The 20,649-nt window shown below is 41.5% G+C and overlaps 2 protein-coding genes across 5 annotated transcripts; both read right to left on the bottom strand.

Moving 5' to 3' along the window:
• Positions 1–20: 20 nt before the first annotated feature.
• On the bottom strand, positions 21–6,472 carry LOC110489317 (adenylate kinase 2, mitochondrial). 4 transcript variants are annotated; one of them, XR_002468549.2, is made up of 7 exons: positions 6,268–6,465; positions 3,440–3,565; positions 3,139–3,249; positions 2,755–2,849; positions 2,327–2,399; positions 1,213–1,646; positions 21–211 (listed from the first exon to the last, which is right to left on the bottom strand). XR_002468549.2 is itself a non-coding variant. In XM_021562040.2 (7 exons), exons 1-6 carry the CDS (start codon positions 6,364–6,366, stop codon positions 1,416–1,418), a joined length of 735 nt encoding a protein of 244 aa, XP_021417715.1. In that variant the 5' UTR covers positions 6,367–6,465; the 3' UTR covers positions 21–211; positions 1,374–1,415. The 4 variants fall into 4 exon arrangements, 3 of the variants coding, with proteins under 3 accessions (XP_021417715.1, XP_021417717.1, XP_021417716.1); XM_021562040.2 differs by having other exon boundaries at positions 1,374–1,646; XM_021562042.2 differs by having other exon boundaries at positions 24–211; positions 1,442–1,646.
• A 9,169-nt stretch (positions 6,473–15,641) lies between these two features.
• Positions 15,642–19,133, bottom strand: LOC110489302. The gene is made up of 14 exons (XM_036971690.1): positions 18,711–19,133; positions 18,414–18,499; positions 18,259–18,330; positions 18,086–18,169; positions 17,815–17,961; positions 17,645–17,725; positions 17,374–17,520; positions 17,206–17,255; positions 17,017–17,086; positions 16,829–16,915; positions 16,632–16,730; positions 16,442–16,522; positions 16,247–16,351; positions 15,642–16,093 (listed from the first exon to the last, which is right to left on the bottom strand). Exons 1-14 carry the CDS (start codon positions 18,868–18,870, stop codon positions 15,962–15,964), a joined length of 1,401 nt encoding a protein of 466 aa, XP_036827585.1. The 5' UTR covers positions 18,871–19,133; the 3' UTR covers positions 15,642–15,961.
• Positions 19,134–20,649: the final 1,516 nt, after the last annotated feature.

The raw sequence follows: 20,649 nt of genomic DNA, 5'->3' as shown, positions 1-20,649 counted from the left end.
CACAAAGGGAGGCTACAAAATTGTCATGATTGTAGAAAAGCATCTTTTTATTAGAAGGGAAACATAAGTCACTTCCAAGATTGCTTCACTAATTAATGGTAGATTGCACTGCATTATGCTCACTCATCCTCCAGAAACATCTCACAATGAAGTGCTACAGTACAACATGTCCTCCTTCCTCCGCTTGCTTCCATTGCCAGGATTCAATCAGCTGGGGGAAAAGAAAAAAGGGTGAATTTAAACATGAGACAATTGCAAATTCTAACAAAATACTGAGTTTTTGGGTCATTCAAAGCAGCAAGAAGCAGAACATGTACAGACAAGTTGCACCACTGGACATATAAAGGCCCTTGTATGTGTTCAATTTAACAATCCTGTCCATCTAGCGCAATTAACTACCATAAAGAGTCAGCCGTCAGGCTTTACATGAGTTTTAATTAACACTGCACCACAACACGACTTAGCAGCACATTAACAATCATTTGCCCGTATCAAACTTGACGACAGGAACTAAAAGCAGAATTCAATAATCATTGTTTTGATACTTAACATTATCTAGTCAAGCTAGGAAAATTTCCACAGCAAGCCTACTGGCCAATATAGCTTTACACAATACAACTGCTATTGTTTTCTGACTACCATGAGAACATCATGCAGTCACATTCAAAGGCAATAAGTCACAATCGGCATGCAGATGTTTCATCCAAATGCAGAGATCACAGTTGACTACAGAGAGGGACAAAAATCTAGAAAGGAAAGGACAAATGAGTCAACAGGTAGCCTATTTATAGAGCGGGATGGAAATCGTATCAATAGGAACATAAAAATAGTGTTGGTTAACAGGAACTAAATATACATCGGTATGACAGGTACTTTTTGTTTGTGGCTATGCTCTAGAAAAAAAAGGCATGCTTTCAGTTTCACTAACCAAAGAACATCAATGCACACCAAGTGTCAAAGTACAAGAGTCAAGTAGATAATTCATTTCTGAGTAGACTGACATTCGCATCATCTATCCCCGTCATTAATTTTTCAAACTAATGACATCACATTAAGATGTATTACATTTACTGTAATGCATTTTTAATCACGTCCATATTCCCTACAGCTTGCTCAATTTAATCCAAGTACAAGGACCATCACAATGAAGATACATTTCCACCAATATGTATACCTGACCCAAGGGGGACGTTACACTTATCTTATACACACCATTATAAAATCAGCTATTCTCTGTAGTTTCCGGGGAAAGTCCCAGTAGAGGAGCGCATTCAAATACAAGTACACCCCACCAGAAAGTAGAGCTGTAGAGAACGGAGCACAGACTAGTCCCGAGGAGGAGAGTTGGAAAGCTAGACGAAAGGAGCACGGACCAGAGTCCTGAGAGTGAAGAAGCGACTGAAGTGGAAGGGAGCTTAGACGAAGAGCACCAGGTCTTTACAGGGGGCGGCTGTAGCCGAGGAGAAGGCGGCGAGGATGGAGGCGAAGACGACGTCGGGGGACTGGGCGGCGTCGACGGCCTTGTGCAGGCCGCGGGCGCTGTAGTACTTGACTAAGGGCACCGTCTGCCGGTGGTAGGCCTCCAGCCGCGAGCGCAGCGTCGACGCGTTGTCGTCGCTGCGGCGCATCAGCGGCTGCCCTGTCACCTGATGGGGGACAGAGAGAGAAGACATTAGGGTTCATATGACTGAAAAGCGCCATATTGGTTTCTCTCCCGTTATTTATTTCTCTCTTCCTCCCAACACTTTCAGTGTTCACAGATCTATACAAATTTGATAGGTTTAAGAAATATGGTGAGGGCTCCCTCTAGCCCTCCAGATGGTCAAGTGCATCTTCTACCATATTAATTACCTCCTATCCAGTCCTTTCGGATCTATGATGAACACAGAAGGGCTTGTGAAGGCCTTGAGCGGTGTCAAAGATTTCCAAGCCAGTAGCACCGATCTACATCTCTGGGTACCACACTAGAACCCTTTTGATTTGTGTGTTGAAAGCCATTTCTGTGCATCTGTAACAAGAGCTCAAAGCCACCTGCACGGAACAACTCCTAGCCAAGGGATTGTGTGTCACAACACTTGTGAAAGAGTCTTTTCAAATGAGCCACTACATTCTTCATATGACAGACACACACTTCTATAAGAACACACACGTTAAAAGTTAATATTTGCTCAAACACTGAGCGGGCACACACTTTTTGAAGTGCAAATTGACCCAGAAACATTTGAAAACATGTGATTAAAGGATTATACAACCAGCTTCCTCTGGGTTCTACAATAGAAGTAGGGTTTCCAGACTCAGAAAGGGGAACGTTCGTCAAGGTACTTACGTCATCCTTCATGGGCTCTTTGGGTGGATTGAACTCCTCGTGGTAGGAGCGACCACTGGGCTGGTGAATTAGTCTGAGGGGGGAGAAAGTTAATGGGCCACATGGTTTAACACCATTTCAACAACACTCCCGTCCTCCATCAAGCCCAACCACACTGCCATTGGCCCACATTTTACACCACATAATGGCCACACAAAGAACCCCTTTGACATGCGAATGTAAACATTTGGAATGGACTATAGCCACATTATTTCCTCTGTATGAAGCCGTGTCCTCAATAAAGATCACTGTTTGTTGTGGATTAAGGAGGCATTGCTCCATTTCATGACAATTTCTCCAACAAATGGTCTATAATAACTGGATCAAACCACAGGTCACCGCAGCACGTCTCCCCCTCTCTTCTCCCGCTATACAATATTTGGTCCTACCTGCCACAGATCCTGCGCACCAGTAGGGAGTCATCGACGGAGAACTCAATCACAGAGTCCAGCTTCTCTGTGCGCTTCTCCAGCAAGTCATCCAGCTAGGAGAGAGGGACTCATGAAACATGGGAGCAGGGAGAAAACAGGTTCATATGCCCAGTGATGTAGTCGAGGGTAAACGCAGTTTACACATCATTTTCATTTTGCGCGACAGTTAACCCACCTTTTGCAGAAAAATGCATTGAAAGTGTAGGAAGCACTCTTTTTTTTCACCGTGACCGGCAATCGGTTTAACCACTACATCACTGCATATGCTTGAGTAACAGCAAGAGACACTTTTGCTCTGGGAATTGACAGCAAAAATAGAGTCAGGCACCAACCAATCCTCACCATCTCTGCTTGTTTCACTGTGCGGGGGAATCCGTCCAATAGGAACCCCTTCTTACAGGGAGGCGTGTCCAGGTTCTTTTCTATGAGTTCTACCACCATCTCGTCACTGACCTATGAGTAAGTTGACAGTGATAAGCAGTGAGACAAAAAAAAGGCATGAGAACACACAATTGGGACAGAGGTCCAAGTAAACCGGTCTCAGATTACCACTAAGCTACAGAACCAGTGACACAAAACAGATTAATTTCTATTAAAATGAGCACAGAGACACGGTCAGAACTAACATATGAACACATCTTACCAGTTTCCCGGCATCCATGGTCTCCTTGAGCCTCTTGCCGAGCTCAGAGCCAGAGGCCACCATTGCCCTCAGCATGTCCCCCGTGGCCAGATGACACACACAGTACTGCTCTGCCAACCGAGGAGCCTGGGAGGGAGGGGGATTATTGGCATTAAGCCTAATGTTGCAAAGGCAACAGGGGTAGCATTTATGTAGCCATGTCTCATGTTTCAAAAGTGTAACTTGACAACTCTGAAGAAAAGTACAGCAACGCATTTCCACCCCCCAACATGTCAAACTAATACAACAGGCGAGAGTCCTTCAAGGCATTCAAGTCGTGCTGAATCTTAATAGTTGATAGCAACATCCCTCCAGCCTCCACCTATGACATGAGACTAATGTCTAGATGTATGTGGAGGGCATGGGACACTTCTGGAAAAACATAAACGTGGGTTGAATAATTAAATGCCATAGCACATGCAGTACAGTTGTTTCAAGGAGACAACCGTGTTGCCATTTTGTTTTTAAATTTCACAGTGATGTTCAAGTTGCGCCACGACTGAGAGCTAAAGACCAAACCCCCAAGGGACTAAATACTTAAGAGCTTCCAAGCCAGACCACAAGTACAGTGCCTTCAGAAAGTATTCATACCCCTCGACTTATTCCACATTTTGTTGTGTTACAGGCTGAATTCAAAATGGATGAATATATATTTTTAATCTCAACCATCTACACACAATACCCCATAATGACACAATGTTTTTAGAAATGTTAGAAAATGTATGGAATTGAAATATCTAAATGACATAAGTACTCATACCACCGAGTCAACACATGTTAGAATCCCCTTTGGCAGCGATTACAGCTGTGAGTCTTTCTGGTTAAGTCTAAGAGCTTTGCACACCTGGATTGTACAATATTTGCCCATTATGCTGATCAACATTCTTCAAGCTCTCAAGTTGGTTGTTGATCACTGTTAGACAACCATTGTCAAGTCTTGCCATAGATTTTCATGCAGGTTTAAGACAAAACCGTAACTGAGCAACATTCACCGTCTTCTTGGTAAACAAATCCAGTGTATATTTGGCCTCATTTTAGACAATGAAAATTCATATCCCAGTGTCTGCTAGAAAGCAGACAACCTGGTTTTCCCTGTGCATAGCTCCATTTCGTAAACTTTTTATTTTTTATCCTGAAAAACTCCAAGCCTTTATGATAACAAGCATAACCCATAATCGTAACATGATGCAGCCACCACTATGCTTGAAAATATAGATAGCGGTACTCTAATGTGTTGTATTTGACCCAAACTTAACACTGTCTATTCAGGACTAAAAGTGAATTGCTTTGCCACATTTTTTGCAGTATTACTTTAGAGCTTTGCTTCAGAATATTTTTATTTTCACTGTCAATTAGGTTAGTATTGTGGAGTAACTACAACGTCGATCCATCCTCAGTTTTCTATCATAGCCATTAAACGCTAACTGTTTGCAAGTCACCATTGCCCTCATGGTGAAATCCCTGAGCGACTTCCTTCCTTTCCAGCAACCGAGATAGGAAGGACACCTGTATCTTTGTAGTGACTGGGTGTATCCAAAGTGTAATTAGTATACTCAACGTCTTTTTAAAAATATTATTATTATTTATTTATATTGTTACCCAGCTACCAATAGGTGCCCTTCTTTCCGATGCATTGGAAAACCTCCCTGGTCTTTGTGGTTGAATCTGTGTTTGAAATTCACTGCACGACCTTACAGATAATTAATTGTATGTGTAGGGTACAGAGATGAGGTAGTCATTTAGAAAGCATGTTAAACACTATTGCACACAGTCCATGCAACTTAAGCACATTTTTACCCCTGAACTTATTTAGGCTTGCCATAACAACGGGGATGAATACTTAGAATCAAGACATTACAGCTTCTCAATTAATCAATTTTTTAAAGAATGTCAAATAAAACCATCCACAGGCCAGCCCCGAGTTGGGGGAACCCCGTCATAAGGTATTATGCGTCGGCCATTGACCCCCCAAAAAAACTTAAATTATTCGCTTTTAAAAACTCAGGATGTAACAACCAAATAGGGGTATGAATACCTTCAGAATACCTTCAGAATACCTGTCTGAACGCCCTACAGTACTTTAACCAACCTGTGCAACCCAAAAAATGGTAGTGTTTTATAAGGCAATGCTGTGCAGCTATCCAGCCACTACAGCAAGGAAGTACAGACGTCCCCAACTTCGGTCCTGGGAAGCTGCAGGTGTTCCAGCACAAACACATTTCAAACAAAACCCTGAACAACCTATTGTTCTCCCGGACCAGAGACTCCCAGAAACGAAATAACAATTACACTGAGCTTATTGACAGGGAAGTCAATAGTCTACACTACACGTTCATTGAACCTGGTTAGATCAAATGAAAGTAGTTGGCTCTGGCCAGCTGGAGAGTATGATTAGCATAGTCACCTAATGGGACTTTGAAAGTCAGTTAAAAGGGCCCTTCATACAATACATTGGCATGCGACTCCAGAGACGAGTACCACATTGACTGTGTGCCAAAGTGTTGCAAGTTCACAAATCAAACTGGTCAGCACCAGATAACGTTAGTTCGAAGGGAAATGGCTACATTCATTCAACTTAACAAATGCTCATAACTTGTTAGCTAGGCTAGCTAACTACAACTTGCATTATACTTCCTCATCCGTCTGATCTAGAAACCCAATTCATTACACAAAACTTGGGAAAGCTATGCAAGCCAATTCAGAATGAACTTCAGGACAAGGTGTATACAGTTAGGTGGCAGTGTCGGCCATGCGGTCTCCCATTCCTGCACTTCGCATAACTCACTCACCTGTGTTCCTTTCCCAGCACCAGGGGGTCCGAGAAGGATTGCCCGAATTCCCTTTTTTACGTCGGACACTGCATCGTTCAACTGCACGCTGGGGGCCATGTTCACTTTAACCGTCCTTGTGCCACTTTTGTTATCTGCCAACTCGGCCACGAAAGGAAGTGTCAGCGACTTATTCCTTGCTGTTTAGGATTAAAGCCCGCCCCTTATTAGAAAATACTTCCCTCTCATTGGTCATTAGATGGCTCAGTCAAGCGTCCTACACGCTGATTTGCTGAAATAGTAAGCAAATTTCTTGTTATAACATCCGGGTTTTGCACATGCAATTACGGATGTTCTTTGTTGAGGGACCATAGAGATGTAAATGAACATTGTTATTAGTTAGACAGTTAGACAAATCTCTATTATTAATATTAATGGTGTAATATTATGATGTATTAATTAAGTAATATTATTATTATGGTTTCATTTGTCGGGAATTATTACAACAAGTACTGCATGCTGTGTGTAGAGGTGGCAGAGGAGGCTCAGGGACTGTTCTTAATCACTGCCAAGATGTGGTCGCTTTTCATTAGCCGTGGCATCACCCAGGTGGGCGCAAAATGTTTGCCAATGGAGGACCAGTACCTACGGAGAAGCAGGTCCTATGGAGGATCTGACCGTGGAGAAGCAGATGTGGTGCACTGACGAAGCGCTCCGTGTCTGTTTGTCAGACTATTTGTTTCTCTCTGGCTCTACGGTCGATGCACCCCCTTCTGAAGCTACAGTGCCTTTTCCATTTTTTCAGCCTCAACTCCCAACCTTTCATTCGAATCCAAATTGAGACATTCAATCTCCATCAATCAATCTACATTTGTTGTTCGTTTGTTTAGATTTTATACGCTTTGAGATTGTTTTTTTTGTAAAGAAAAGCGCCATAAATAAATAATAAGTATCATTATTAACAATGTTATTTGTGTCTAAATATAGGCATTTGTTATATATACAGTTGAAGTCGGAAGTTTACATACACCTCCGTTTTTCACAATTCCTGACATTTAATCCAAGTAAAAGTTCCCTGTTTTAGGTTAGTTAGGATCACCACTTTATTTTAAGAATGTGAAATGTCAGAATAATAGTAGAGAGAATGATTTATTTCAGCTTTTATTTATTTCGTCACATTCCCAGTGGGTCAGACGTTTACATACACTAAATTAGTATTTGGTAGCATTGTCTTTAAATAGTTGAACTTGGGTCAAACGTTTTGGGTAGCCTTCCACAAGCTTCCCACAATAAGTTGGGTGAATTTTGGCCCATTCCTCCTGACAGAGCTGGTGTAACTGAGTCAGGGTCCCATGACTGTGTGGTCCCATGGAGTTTATACTTACATACTATTGTTTGTACAGATGGATGTGGTACCTTCAGGCGTTTGGAAATTACTCCCAAGGATGAACCAGACTTGTCGAGGTCTAAACATTTTTTTTTTGAGGTCTTGGCTGATTTCTTTTGATTTTCCCATGATGTCAAGCTAAGAGGCACTGAGTTTGAAGGTAGGCATTGGAATACATCTACAGGTACACCTCCAATTGATTGAAATGTTGTCAATTAGCCTATCAGAAGCTTCTAAAGCCATAACATAATTTTCTGGAATTTTCCAAGCTGTTTAAAGGCACAATCAACTTAGTGTATCTAAACTTCTGACCCACTGGAATTGAATTATAAGTGAAATAATCTGTCTGTAAACAATTGTGGAATTCTTTTAAATTAGATTTTTAATTTCACCTTTATTTAAACCAGGTAGGCTAGTTGAGAACAAGTTCTCATTTACAACTGCGACCTGGCCAAGATAAAGCATAGCAGTGTGAACAGACAACAACACATGGAGTAAACAATAAACAAGTCAATAACACAGTAGAAAAAAAAAGAAAAAAAATCTATATACATTGTGTGCAAAAGGCATGAGGAGGTAGGCGAATAATTTATATTTAGCAGATTAACACTGGAGTGATAAATGATCAGATGGTCATGTGCAGGTATAGATACTGGTGTGCAAAGAGCAGAAAAGTAAATAAATAAAAACAGTATGGGGATGAGGTAGGTAAATTGGGTGGGCTATTTACCGATGGACTATGCACAGCTGCAGCGATCGGTTAGCTGCTCAGATAGCAGATGTTTAATGTTGGTGAGGGAGATAAAAGTCTCCCACTTCAACGATTTGTGACTTGTGTCTTGCACAAAGTAGATGTCCCAACCGATTTGCCAAAACTATAGTTCGTTAACAAGAAATTTGTGGAGTGGTTGAAAACAAGTTTTAATGACTCCAACCTAAAACGTCCGACTTCAACTGTAAATGGTTGTTTTTGTAGGCAAAAAGGTTGTTCAAATAATAATTTACCAACTAACAAGGAAACCAACAAACTTCTATCAAAACCATAATCTTTCTCTAAATTAAGATACATACTATTAATCAAACTAATCAGATACCTCATGTAGTGCAGCTACATGTCTATAAGAGAAAGAGCTGTGTGGATGTAAACGATGACCAACGACACGAATAGACACTTAATAATTGATGGGGCGGCAGGTAGTCTAGTGGTCAAAACATGGTTAAAACAATCATTTTGATCTCGTGGTCATGGATGGCCTCATTCCTCCATCACCACACCTCAGCTGTTTACCAAAAAAGACCAAGATTTCCTCTATGTAATTATATTGACGGCATAATCCTGAGGGGGGCGCCAACCCGGACAGGAAGATCACGTCAGTGACTCAACCCACTCAAGTGACGCACCTCTCTCAGGGCGACATGGAAGAGCACCAGTAAGCAAGTGACTCGCCATAATAGGGTTTGAGGCAGAGAATCCCAGTGGATAGAGGGGAACCGTCCAGGCAGAGGCTGCAATTGTGGTTCGTAGCTGCAATTGTGGTTCGTCATTCCAGTGCCTTTCCATTCACCTTCACACCCCTGGGCCAGACTACACTCAATTATAGGACCTGCTGAAGAGATGAATCTTCAATAAAGACTTAAAGTTCGAGACCAAGTCTGTATCTCTCACATGGATAGGCAGACCATTCCAGAAAAATGGAGCTCTATAGGAGAAAGCCCTGCCTCCAGCTGTTTGCTTAGAAATTCTAGGGACAATAAGGAGGCCTGTGTCTTGTGACCGTAGCGTACGTGTAGGTATGTACGGCAGGACGAAATCGGAGAGATAGGTAGGAGAAAGCCCATGTAAATCCTTGTAGGTTAGCAGTAAAATCTTGAAATCAGCCCTAGTTTAGTGCTTTATCCGGGTAGCCAGAAAGTAGAGCATTGCAGTGGTCTAATCTAGAAGTGACAAAAGCATAGATTAACTTTTCTGCATCATTTTTGGACAAAAAGTTTAAGATTTTTGCAATGTTACGTAGATGGAAAAAAGCTGTCCTTGAAATACTATTGCTATGTTCGTCAAAAGAGAGACCGGGTTCCAGGGTAACACCAAGGTCCTTCAGTTTTATTTGAGATGACTGTACAACCATCAAGATTAATTGTCAGATCCAACAGAAGATCTTTTGTATTGACCGTATTTTACAACCTACTGTATTTCAAAACATGTTTACTAAGACAAATTACTTTTCTCCGGGCACAGACATTAGTTCAACTTCTAGTTTTGATTTACATTGGGTTTAGTTGTTAACTAACCTTGAATTCAAAATGAAAACAAATGCCTCAATGTAATTGGATTTAGGTTCAAAGTTGAGTGAAAAAAAGACGTTGATTCAATGTCATCACATAGATTTTTGGGGTTGAAATGACATGGAAACAATGTTGATTCAACCAGTTTTTGTCCAGTAGGTTACATTTTGGCGAAATCCTGCACGGAGCCTTTTCGGTGCAGTGCCACTTTAAGAGCTCATCAGCAGTCAGGAAGGGTGAAATAAAGATGACTCTTCCGGTGTTGTACAGAACAGCTCCACCCTGCCAACTCAATTCTTCATTACTGCGACTTGAGAATTCTGATCACGTTAGGCTGCGTTTCATTTGATTTTTTTTTTATGTCGGTTTGATCGCGCGATGCACTAGTAATATCTGCAGTTTTCGGTTTGGCTATTTGTTTATAAATAAATCTCTTTGCAAAAATTCGTCTTCTCACCAATGTCTTATTAGACTAGCAGTTCTGAAATGTTTATATCCTGCCGACATTTTACTCCCACTAATATAAACACACATACATTAATTTCGGTTGCCTATTTCGGTTGCAAAAGAAAGCTAAATTGGAGTATAAAGAAACAAACTTTTATTTTAGAAACATTTAATAAAATAACAAATATTAATCACAACGTTAAGTTTGTTAACATTAAATAAGAAATACAAATTTCAATCTTTGCATAAGATATAGAATGACAAATCAAATATAAAAAGACAACAAATATTGGAAAGCTGCAACAGCTCGACTGAACATTTAGTCCACTTTTTCTGGAAAGTTTTCCAGGTGATACCGTCGCCTGGAACTCAAGGCTAACCTAGTCCTTACAGGCAGGGCAGACTTAATCCTCCAATGATGGGATAGTTTTCATACAGGACTGGTGGAGCCATTGTGGGCAGCGGTCACAACCAGTTTTCAGTTTTCACCAACAAAACAATGTTTAATTTAAGATTCTAATTCGCAAGTATACAACGACACAGCTATAATATAATTTGACAGTTCTGTTTTGCCTTTTAGTCAGTATACTTTTAGTAGGTACATTACTTATACTCTCATACTTACTTTCAAGGCATAGACCCCACAAGAAGTAACATCTTGTCAGCATGGGTGAGGAAGGGTACCACATGCTCATCTGGAGATATTACACCCCTTCTCTCTCAGAAATGATCTAAACACATATGTTCATAAAAGTACAGCATTTTGAAACACTTTATTGATTACAATATAGAGATTAATAACAGAGGGGAATCTGAGAATGCAGGCATTCCAGCAGGGTGTGAGTTGAAGTAGTCAAATCTGGAGCTGACAAGGGCTGGAATGTAAATGACATGTGACCATCTCGGATGATCTAACATCTGAGAATGGGCAGGCATTCCCTCGGATGAAGAGCATCTCCGTCTTGTTGATTGTGTGCTGTCATCCACGTGGAAATGTCACCTGCATATCTGATGTAGGAAAAGAGATGAGAAGTTGAGTTTCCTGTGAATATGTTTATGTATATGTACTGTACACGTGTGTACAGTGCCTTGCGAAAGTATTCGGCCCCCTTGAACTTTGCGACCTTTTGCCACATTTCAGGCTTCAAACATAAAGATATAAAACTGTATTTTTTTGTGATGAATCAACAACAAGTCGGACACATTTATTGGATATTTCAAACTTTTTTAACAAATCAAAAACTGAAAAATTGGGCGTGCAAAATTATTCAGCCCCTTTACTTTCAGTGCAGCAAACTCTCTCCAGAAGTTCAGTGAGGATCTCTGAATGATCCAATGTTGACCTAAATGACTAATGATGATAAATACAATCCACCTGTGTGTAATCAAGTCTCCGTATAAATGCACCTGCACTGTGATAGTCTCAGAGGTCCGTTAAAAGTGCAGAGAGCATCATGAAGAACAAGGAACACACCAGGCAGGTCCGAGATACTGTTGTGAAGAAGTTTAAAGCCGGATTTGGATACAAAAAGATTTCCCAAGCTTTAAACATCCCAAGGAGCACTGTGCAAGCGATAATATTGAAATGGAAGGAGTATCAGACCACTGCAAATCTACCAAGACCTGGCCGTCCCTCTAAACTTTCAGCTCATACAAGGAGAAGACTGATCAGAGATGCAGCCAAGAGGCCCATGATCACTCTGGATGAACTGCAGAGATCTACAGCTGAGGTGGGAGACTCTGTCCATAGGACAACAATCAGTCGTATATTGCACAAATCTGGCCTTTATTGAAGAGTGGCAAGAAGAAAGCCATTTCTTAAAGATATCCATAAAAAGTGTTGTTTAAAGTTTGCCACAAGCCACCTGGGAGACACACCAAACATGTGGAAGAAGGTGCTCTGGTCAGATGAAACCAAAATTGAACTTTTTGGCAACAATGCAAAACGTAATGTTTGGCGTAAAAGCAACACAGCTGAACACACCATCCCCACTGTCAAACATGGTGGTGGCAGCATCATGGTTTGGGCCTGCTTTTCTTCAGCAGGGACAGGGAAGATGGTTCAAATTGATGGGAAGATGGATGGAGCCAAATACAGGACCATTCTGGAAGAACCTGATGGAGTCTGCAAAAGACCTGAGACTGGGACGGAGATTTGTCTTCCAACAAGACAATGATCCAAAACATAAAGCAAAATCTACAATGGAATGGTTCAAAAATAAACATATCCAGGTGTTAGAATGGCCAAGTCAAAGTCCAGACCTGAATCCAATCGAGAATCTGTGGAAAGAACTGAAAACTGCTGTTCACAAATGCTCTCCATCCAACCTCACTGAGCTCGAGCTGTTTTGCAAGGAGGAATGGGAAAAAATGTCAGTCTCTCGATGTGCAAAACTGATAGAGAAATACCCCAAGCGACTTACAGCTGTAATCGCAGCAAAAGGTGGCGCTACAAAGTGTTAACTTAAGGGGGCTGAATAATTTTGCACGCCCAATTTTTCAGTTTTTGATTTGTTAAAAAAGTTTGAAATATCCAATAAATGTCGTTCCACTTCATGAATGTGTCCCACTTGTTGTTGATTCATCACAAAAAAATACAGTTTTATATCTTTATGTTTGAAGCCTGAAATGTGGCAAAAGGTCGCAAAGTTCAAGGGGGCCGAATACTTTCGCAAGGCACTGTATGTATGTTTATTTTAATTTCTATGATTATTATAATTATTATATTATAATTATTTTGTTTTGTGGTTGAGGGGTGGGAGAGGTTGATGGGGATGGTGGTGCTGGGGGTGTCCTATTGAGGGAGAAGGGAGATATTGGGGAGGGGATTCTTCATGGAGGCACATTCAGTCATAGTTTTGCTTATATTATAATACATTAAAAAAAAACATTTTTTCTATTATAACAGTTTACTGTGATTATGGATATGCACTCATGTTGACTTATGTATTTGAACTTTCTTTTTTTGCCAAGAGTACACATTTTTTATTTATTATCATTATTTTATTATTACTACTTTACCTACATTTAAAAAAACTAAAACTGAAAAAGTGTTAAAAAAAAATGTAGAAAAAGCCTTCAGAGGGAAAAGCACAATGGGGTGGGGGATAGAAGGGGAGGGGGGAGAATTTCAGCAGGCAAGAAAATTACGAGCAAGTGGCAAGAGTGATTGAGGAGACAAATTGATTTTGGGGAAAGAAATAAGCTGTGTTCTGATACCCTGCATCATTTCACCTCATGCATTTAAAATAATTGGATTGGTGCAAGCATAATGGTGAGACATTCCACCACAGCACAAGACCACTGAACGACCCCAGGCCAAGTGTTTTCTTTCCTAACCCCCTGTATTATTATAATATTGTGAATACCTTTTCAAAGTGGACAGGAATTTGCTGGCTTCTTGCCTTCCTTGAGTTTGTGATCAACTACACTGGCAAGAAAAAGTATGTGAACACTTTGGAATTTCCTGGATTTCTGCATAAATTGGTCGTAAAATTTGATCGGATCTGTTTAAACTAATAACACACAACAAATTATACGTTTGCATGTCTTTATCGAACACATTATGTAAACATTCATACTGCAGGGTGGAAAAAGTATGTGAACCCTTGGATTTAATAACTGGTTGACCCTCCTTTGGCACCCATAACCTCAACCAAATGTTTTCTGTAGTTGCGGATCAGACCTGCACAACGGTCAGGAAGAATTTTGGACCATTCCTCTTTACAAAACTGTTTCAGTTCAGCAATATTGTTGGGATGTCTGGTGTGAACCGTTCTCTTGAGGTCCTGCCACAGCATCTCAATCGGGTTGAGGTCAGGACTGACTGGGCCACTCCAGAAGGCGCATTTTCTTCTGAAGCCATTCTGTTGTTTATTTACTTCTGTGTTTTGGGTCGTTGTCCTGTTGCATCACCCAACTTATGTTGAGCTTCAATTGGTGGACAGATTGGCCGAACATTCTCCTGCAAAATGTCTGATAGCAAGCTGTCCAGGTCCTGAGGCAGCAAAGCAGCTGCAGCAAAGCAGCCCCTAACCATTGGGATGTTTTTTTTTATGTTGGTGTGCTTTGCCTTTTTTTCTCCACACATAGTGTTGTGTGTTCTTTGCAAACAACTCAACTGTAGTTTCATCTGTCCAGAGTATTTTGCCAGTAGCGCTGTGGAACATCCAGGTGAACTTTTGCAAACTTCAGACGTGCAGCAATGTTTTTTTTGGACAGCAGTGGCTTTTCCGTGGTGTCCTCCCACCAACACCATTCTTGTTTACTGTTTTACGTATCGTGGACTCGTCAACAGAGATGTTAACATGTTCCAGATATTTCTGTAAGTCTTTAGCTGACACTGGCATTGAGCATAATGCGCTGTGCTCTTGCAGTCATCTTTCCCATATGGCCACTCCTATGGAGAATAGCAGCAGTGCTGAACTTTCTCCATTTGTCTTACCGTGGACGGATGAACATCAAGGCTTTTAGAGATACTTTTGTAACCCTTTCCAGCTTTATGCAAGTCCAAAAAATGTATTGGTCTTCTGAGATCTCTTTTGTTCGAGGCATGGTTCACATCAGGCAAGGCTTCTTGTGAATAGCGAGCTCAAATTTTGTGAGTGTTTTTTTTATAGGGCTAGACAGCTCTAACCAGCATATCCAATCTTGTCTCATTGATTGGACTCCAGGTTAGCTGACCCTCAGGTTAGCTTAGCCTTGGGGTTCACCTACTTTTCCAACCTACACTGTGAATGTTTAAATTATGTATTCAATATAGACAAGAAAAATACAATTTGTGTGTTATTAGTTCAGCACATTGTGTTTGTCAACTGTTGTGACTTAGATGAAGATCAGATAAAATTGTCTTACCAATTTATGCAAAAATAAAGGTAATTCCAGTATGCACTACTACACCCTCTCTCACATGAACGCCACCAACCACGCTATGATCCAACTAGTGGTCAGTATGCACTACTACACTCTCTCTCACATGAATGATAACTTTGGTTTCAGTGGGAAAGAAGGTAATTGGCTCAGACATTAATGGGAAATATGGCCAATTTAAAGTAATATACCCAAGTTACCTAAGTCTACAATGGCAGACTCACACATCACAAAACAATGCCATAAAGTGTGGGCCTTTAGTACCTGTAAATCAATTAAATGTTGTTGTTAATTTCCATATCTAAAGAATAAAGCATAATTGTTCATGTAATATCAGCCTCATATTTCCAGGAAGAGGAAATAGTGATGAAATGATTAAGTAAATAAAAAGACAGAGACAAATGCTGTTAAACTACCAGTTATTTTATTTAAAAATGTAAAATTCAGTGCAAAGTAATGTAGTGCATTAGTGTCTAGATCCCTGTTAGGTGGCAAAGTGTCACAAGAATCCTGTGGGGAGAGAAAACAAGAGAATACATTAATTTAATTTGTGTTAACTAATCAAGGTTCAACAAAGCACTTCAAGTCCTCAAATCCTGAGAGAGAGAAAGAGAGATGGACAGAGAGAGAGATATGGATGGAGAGAGAGAGAGAGATGGATGGACGGACAGAGAGAGAGAGAGATGGACAGACAGAGAGAGAGTGGCCTTTCAGATCTCTGCAGTAGGACTACATGCTGGCCATGAGGTTCTCCAGGTGGTACTCCAGGAGGCTGGAGAGCTCAGTGACCAGAGATTCTGGGTTAAAGTACCAGGCCAGCTGCTGCCCAAACATGTCATCAAGCAGAGCCATCAGCCCGCCCTGAAGAGAACACCACACAACACATAAATAATGGCTCTGAGTTACTAGCTTACCAAGAGGAAAGAGACAAGGAGAGTAACTCCCTGTAAAATGTCATTGAAACCCTGTAATTCAGGTCAACTAGGAATAAGGAAGTAAACTCTTGACTCTTACATTGAGCAGCAGCAGGTATCTCTCAGCCTTTGGCTCAATGCTGGCAGCAGCGGGCAGGAAGGAGTACAGGAGAGCGTACAGACGCTCCATGAACCCACCAGGGTGCTAAAGGAAACAGAGGAGGAGAGAAGAGAAATTGAAATGAATTTGCTAATAGAGAGACATCGAAACATGTACCAGTGAGATGCTACTTACCACCATCAGGGACTTCTGAGTTGTCATCAACCCAAACAGCACCAGTTCAAAGAGGACATCTAACAGGTTAACATGATGGATCTAGGACAAGAAAATAGGAATGATTTCAAACAGATCAGATACTGTGATGTATAAAAGACATGCATGTGGAAGAAACCAAAGTGAGACATGAAAGAGTTAATGAACCCACCTTTGCCTCAGCCAGCTCCCTCTCAATGTCAATCACCTTCGAGGGGTCACTCAGGTAGTCCACAAAGTCATTATAGGCACGGATGAATTCGGCCTCGTCCTATCACAAAGCAAAGAGCGTTGATGTTAATGAACAGAACACATTTCCCACTGAGGACGCTCTCTTTCCCTTGAATGAATAATGAGTTAGTGAGCTACCATGTGGTGGGCCTGAACCAGTGCGCCCATTAGGACCTTTCCTGCCACAAACAGATGGTTCCTGCTCAGGGTGGAACCAAGCAGTGTCTAGAGAAGAGGGGAGAGTTAGGGTGAGACACCCATCTTCCTCTAGGAGACAGACAGAACAAGAAGATACAGAGAGAAACATTTTAAGTGGGTCCCCTCACAGTGAAGGCCTGGCGCAGGGAGACGAGCCTCAGGGCGATGTCCTCCACTCTCTTGGTGGTAAGGTAGAGGCTGTGGGAGGGAGGGAATGGAGAATGTCAACCAGTAGAGTCAATGGGGATATAGGATGGTGACAACTATCCTTCAGCATCTGACAAGCCCAGACTACACAGATATTTAGAGGAACTCACTTTAGCAGAGGGACCTCCCTCTCCTCAGGCAGCAGGTCCTCCTCCCAGCCCTACAACAACAGAACAAACATTCAACATCAGTGACATGACATGACAAACAATGGGTCAATGGATGGATCTTAATGCTACTAGTCTATAGAATGTGTAGCTGTGTGTCTAACATCTGACCTCATAGCAGTTGTGGCCTTCAGGCTCTGGCTCAGTGAACTGCTGATTGGTGGGCGTAGAGACGGAGGCAGCCTCCGACCATGCCGAGGAGGAGAGCAGCCCATCCAGCCCCATGTGGAGAGTGGCGTACACCACCGAGACATCAGTCTGTTGCTCCAAAAACACACACAACACACCTGTTTACCACACACGTTATTAGAAAACAGAGCATATCTAATGGAAAAATGCACAGTAATTGGTATTCTATATACATAGGAAAATGTTTATTTACCTGGTAGCAGCCAAACGTCACGTCCACAGACATTTCGTGGCGGAGGTGAGACGCATACTGGGTCACCCTGCCAGCCACATACTGACAGAGAGAGATGACATGTTAAGGCCAAATGGAATAAGTGAAGAAAAGCCTAATCTAATACTATTTCAGTAGTATTTACATCTTACCTGGATCCAAGTGACGGACTGCACCTTGGTGGCACAGTAGGGGATGCCCTCTGGACTAAGCCTGGCTGTCTCCTTGGAGATGGCCCACACCAGTTGAGTCTCCAGGCCTCGAACCCTACTCACATGGTGCATCCTCACCACCACCTGCTGTGGAGAGAAACGACAAGAAACATCAACAAAACAACATCAGCCATCGCTGTAACATATTTCCATCTTGATCACATGACTCGGACAATGTAGATTAGGACTAGATAGTTACAAAGACACATACCTGGGATCCCCCACGCATGTAGGTGATAATGGGGCTGATGAACTGGAAAGTTCTCCAGGCTTTAGCCACCAGACTGGCATTGTTCTGCACAAGAGGGGGGTGACATTACAGTACATTCAGGTTAGAAACAGCAAACATTGTAACGGTGATGTGACTGTGTGTGGTTCTCTTACCCTGATCACAACAGGCCCACAGTACAGGGGGCTGAACCTAATCGGTATCAGCTGCCAATTTCCAGTGGCCTCCTAAAGCAGACAACAAAGATTTTCAGAATGAATATGTGGGATACTTTTCAAACATAAAACCAAAAGCTTTCTGAAAAGTGTACCTCAAGGATGATAGCAGCATCCTGGACATGAAGGATAACTGGCAGCAGTGGCACATCCAACTGGACCTCATCCAGTACAGTTGATTCTAAAAGTAGGAAAAGGAAAACAAACAAACAATTATTAGGACGTAAAACGTAGCACGCTAGCTAGTACTACTAGCAAAAGTGCATTGCTTAGCAACAATTACTCAAGTTAACGTTACTTTGAAAGTTTGGATTACAGAAATACACAACATTTAACAAATTACATTGTCAATGTTGAATGTGGTAAAATAAGAAGTTTAAAACTCCACGTACCCTCTTCGAAGTCGCTGTCCACCTCCCGACGATCGCGAACCCTGCAAAACGGAAAAAGACAACAAAAACAACCCATAAATGAATTTGAACAACCTGTCGACGCAGAAGGCTGCCGACGTCCTCGCACTCTCTCCGTCAATCTTGAAAAGCACGCAGGCATTTTCCAGTCGATGTTTCAATCTCAGGTCTCAAAAATCAGTCAAATTTGTTGTTGTTGAACAGCAAATTGAAGTTGTTCTTGTTTTCGAACAGAAAACGTTCAATAGAACGCCGATATGTTCTAACGGTTAGATGTCTCATGGCAACACATATATTTGAAATTGTTGTTTACAAAATTGACAGCTGTGTTGCCATAGAAATGAGTTTGGAACTCTATGGTTACCATTAGAATCCTATACAATTCCTGGTCATCATTCTAATTCCATTGACCCTATTTTGTCACCAGAGGCTTTCCTATGTTGTGTGTGTATAATATAAAACTTAAAGACCAAATATTTTTTTAAAGTCACTAGCTAGGTCAATGGCCCATTGAAATGTTTTAGCTTGTTTCATGGAAGTTGTTGTTGAACTTCTGAAAGTCTAGGCTTTGGCTCAGTGGGCTATAAAGTCTTGTGGAGCACAGACAACCCGGGATAAAACATATTGACCACATTCAGACAAGGGGGGCGAAACCACATCCCACTGAGGTAGGAGAGCACTGAAGCATCTGCATAATAATAATCCATACCTCTTTTATAAACAGGATATTATCATTGATTATATCAAAGTGTATGTATGAATAAATCTGATTGACCTTTTTTCATGGCAGGTTCACCTTTTGAAGCCAGATGAGGTTCCCAAAGCGTTCTGTGCACCCACCAAGCTCAGTCCCATCTCTGTACTCTTCTACGAGGACAACAACAATGTGATCCTAAAGAAGCATCGCAACATGGTGGTCAAGACCTGTGGATGCCTGTAACATCTGTGGTGGTCCATCTATTCTACATCATTTTAATAAACTTCACTACCATTGTTCCAAAAGATACAAACAGGGTTGATAGCAATAATCTGGCAATATGAGGCTAAATAGTATGTATCTACACTGAACATAAATATAAACTCAACATGCAACAATTTCAATTATTTTACTGAGTTATAGTTCATATAAGGACATCAGTCAATTAAAATATGTTCTTTAGGCCCTAATCTATGGGTTTCACCTGACTGGGAATACAGATGTGCATCTGTTGGTAACAGATACCTTTTTAAATGAAGATAGGAGAAATCAGAAAACCAGTCAGTATCTGGTGTGACCACCATTTGCCTCATGCAGCGGGACACATTTAATGTAATATATATATATATTTTAATATAACATTTTTTAACTAGGCAAGTCAGTTAAGAACAGATTCTTATTTACAATGACGACCTACCCCGGATGACGCTGGGCCAATTGTGCTCCGCCCTATGGGACTCCCAATCACGGCCGGGTGTGATGCAATTAATCAATCAAATGTATTTATAAAAACCCTTCTTACATCAGCTGATGTCACAAAGTGCTGTACAGAAACCAGCCTAAAACCCCAAACAGCAAGCAATGCAGGTGTAGAAGCACAGTGGCTAGGAAAAACTCCCTAGAAAGGCCAGAACCTAGGAAGAAACCTAGAGAGGGTATGGGGGGTGGCCAGTCCTCTTCTGGCTGTGCCCGGTGGAGATTATAACAGAACATGGCCAAGATGTTCTAATGTTCATAGATTACCAGCAGGGTCAAATAACAATAATAATGCAGCTTGGATTTGAACCAGTGACACCTCTTGCACGACTGACACAGTACCTTAGACCGCTACGCTACTCGGGAGCCCACATCACCTTAGCATAGAGTTGATCAGGCTGTTGATTGACGCCTGTGGAATGTTGTCCCACTCCTTTTCAATATTTTTTTAAAGTTGCTGGATTTTGT

The sequence above is a fragment of the Oncorhynchus mykiss genome, chromosome 32 (genome assembly GCF_013265735.2).
Source record: "Oncorhynchus mykiss isolate Arlee chromosome 32, USDA_OmykA_1.1, whole genome shotgun sequence".
Taxonomy (NCBI): Eukaryota; Metazoa; Chordata; class Actinopteri; order Salmoniformes; family Salmonidae; genus Oncorhynchus; species Oncorhynchus mykiss.
This window is presented reverse-complemented; position numbering and strand designations above follow the sequence as displayed.

Coding starts and splice junctions, on each gene's coding strand:
- LOC110489302 (XM_036971690.1), bottom strand. CDS start 18,870: ATGCCTGCGTGCTTTTCAAGATTGACGGAGAGAGTGCGAGGACGTCGG. Junction 16,523..16,631: donor GGGAGCTGGCTGAGGCAAAG/GTGGGTTCATTA, acceptor TTCTTGTCCTAG/ATCCATCATGTTAACCTGTT. Junction 16,094..16,246: donor GATACCTGCTGCTGCTCAAT/GTAAGAGTCAAG, acceptor TGTTCTCTTCAG/GGCGGGCTGATGGCTCTGCT.
- LOC110489317 (XM_021562041.2), bottom strand. CDS start 6,366: ATGGCCCCCAGCGTGCAGTTGAACGATGCAGTGTCCGACGTAAAAAAG. Junction 3,566..6,267: donor GTGCTGGGAAAGGAACACAG/GTGAGTGAGTTA, acceptor CCTCCCTCCCAG/GCTCCTCGGTTGGCAGAGCA. Junction 2,400..2,754: donor GTGCGCAGGATCTGTGGCAG/GTAGGACCAAAT, acceptor CTCCCCCCTCAG/ACTAATTCACCAGCCCAGTG.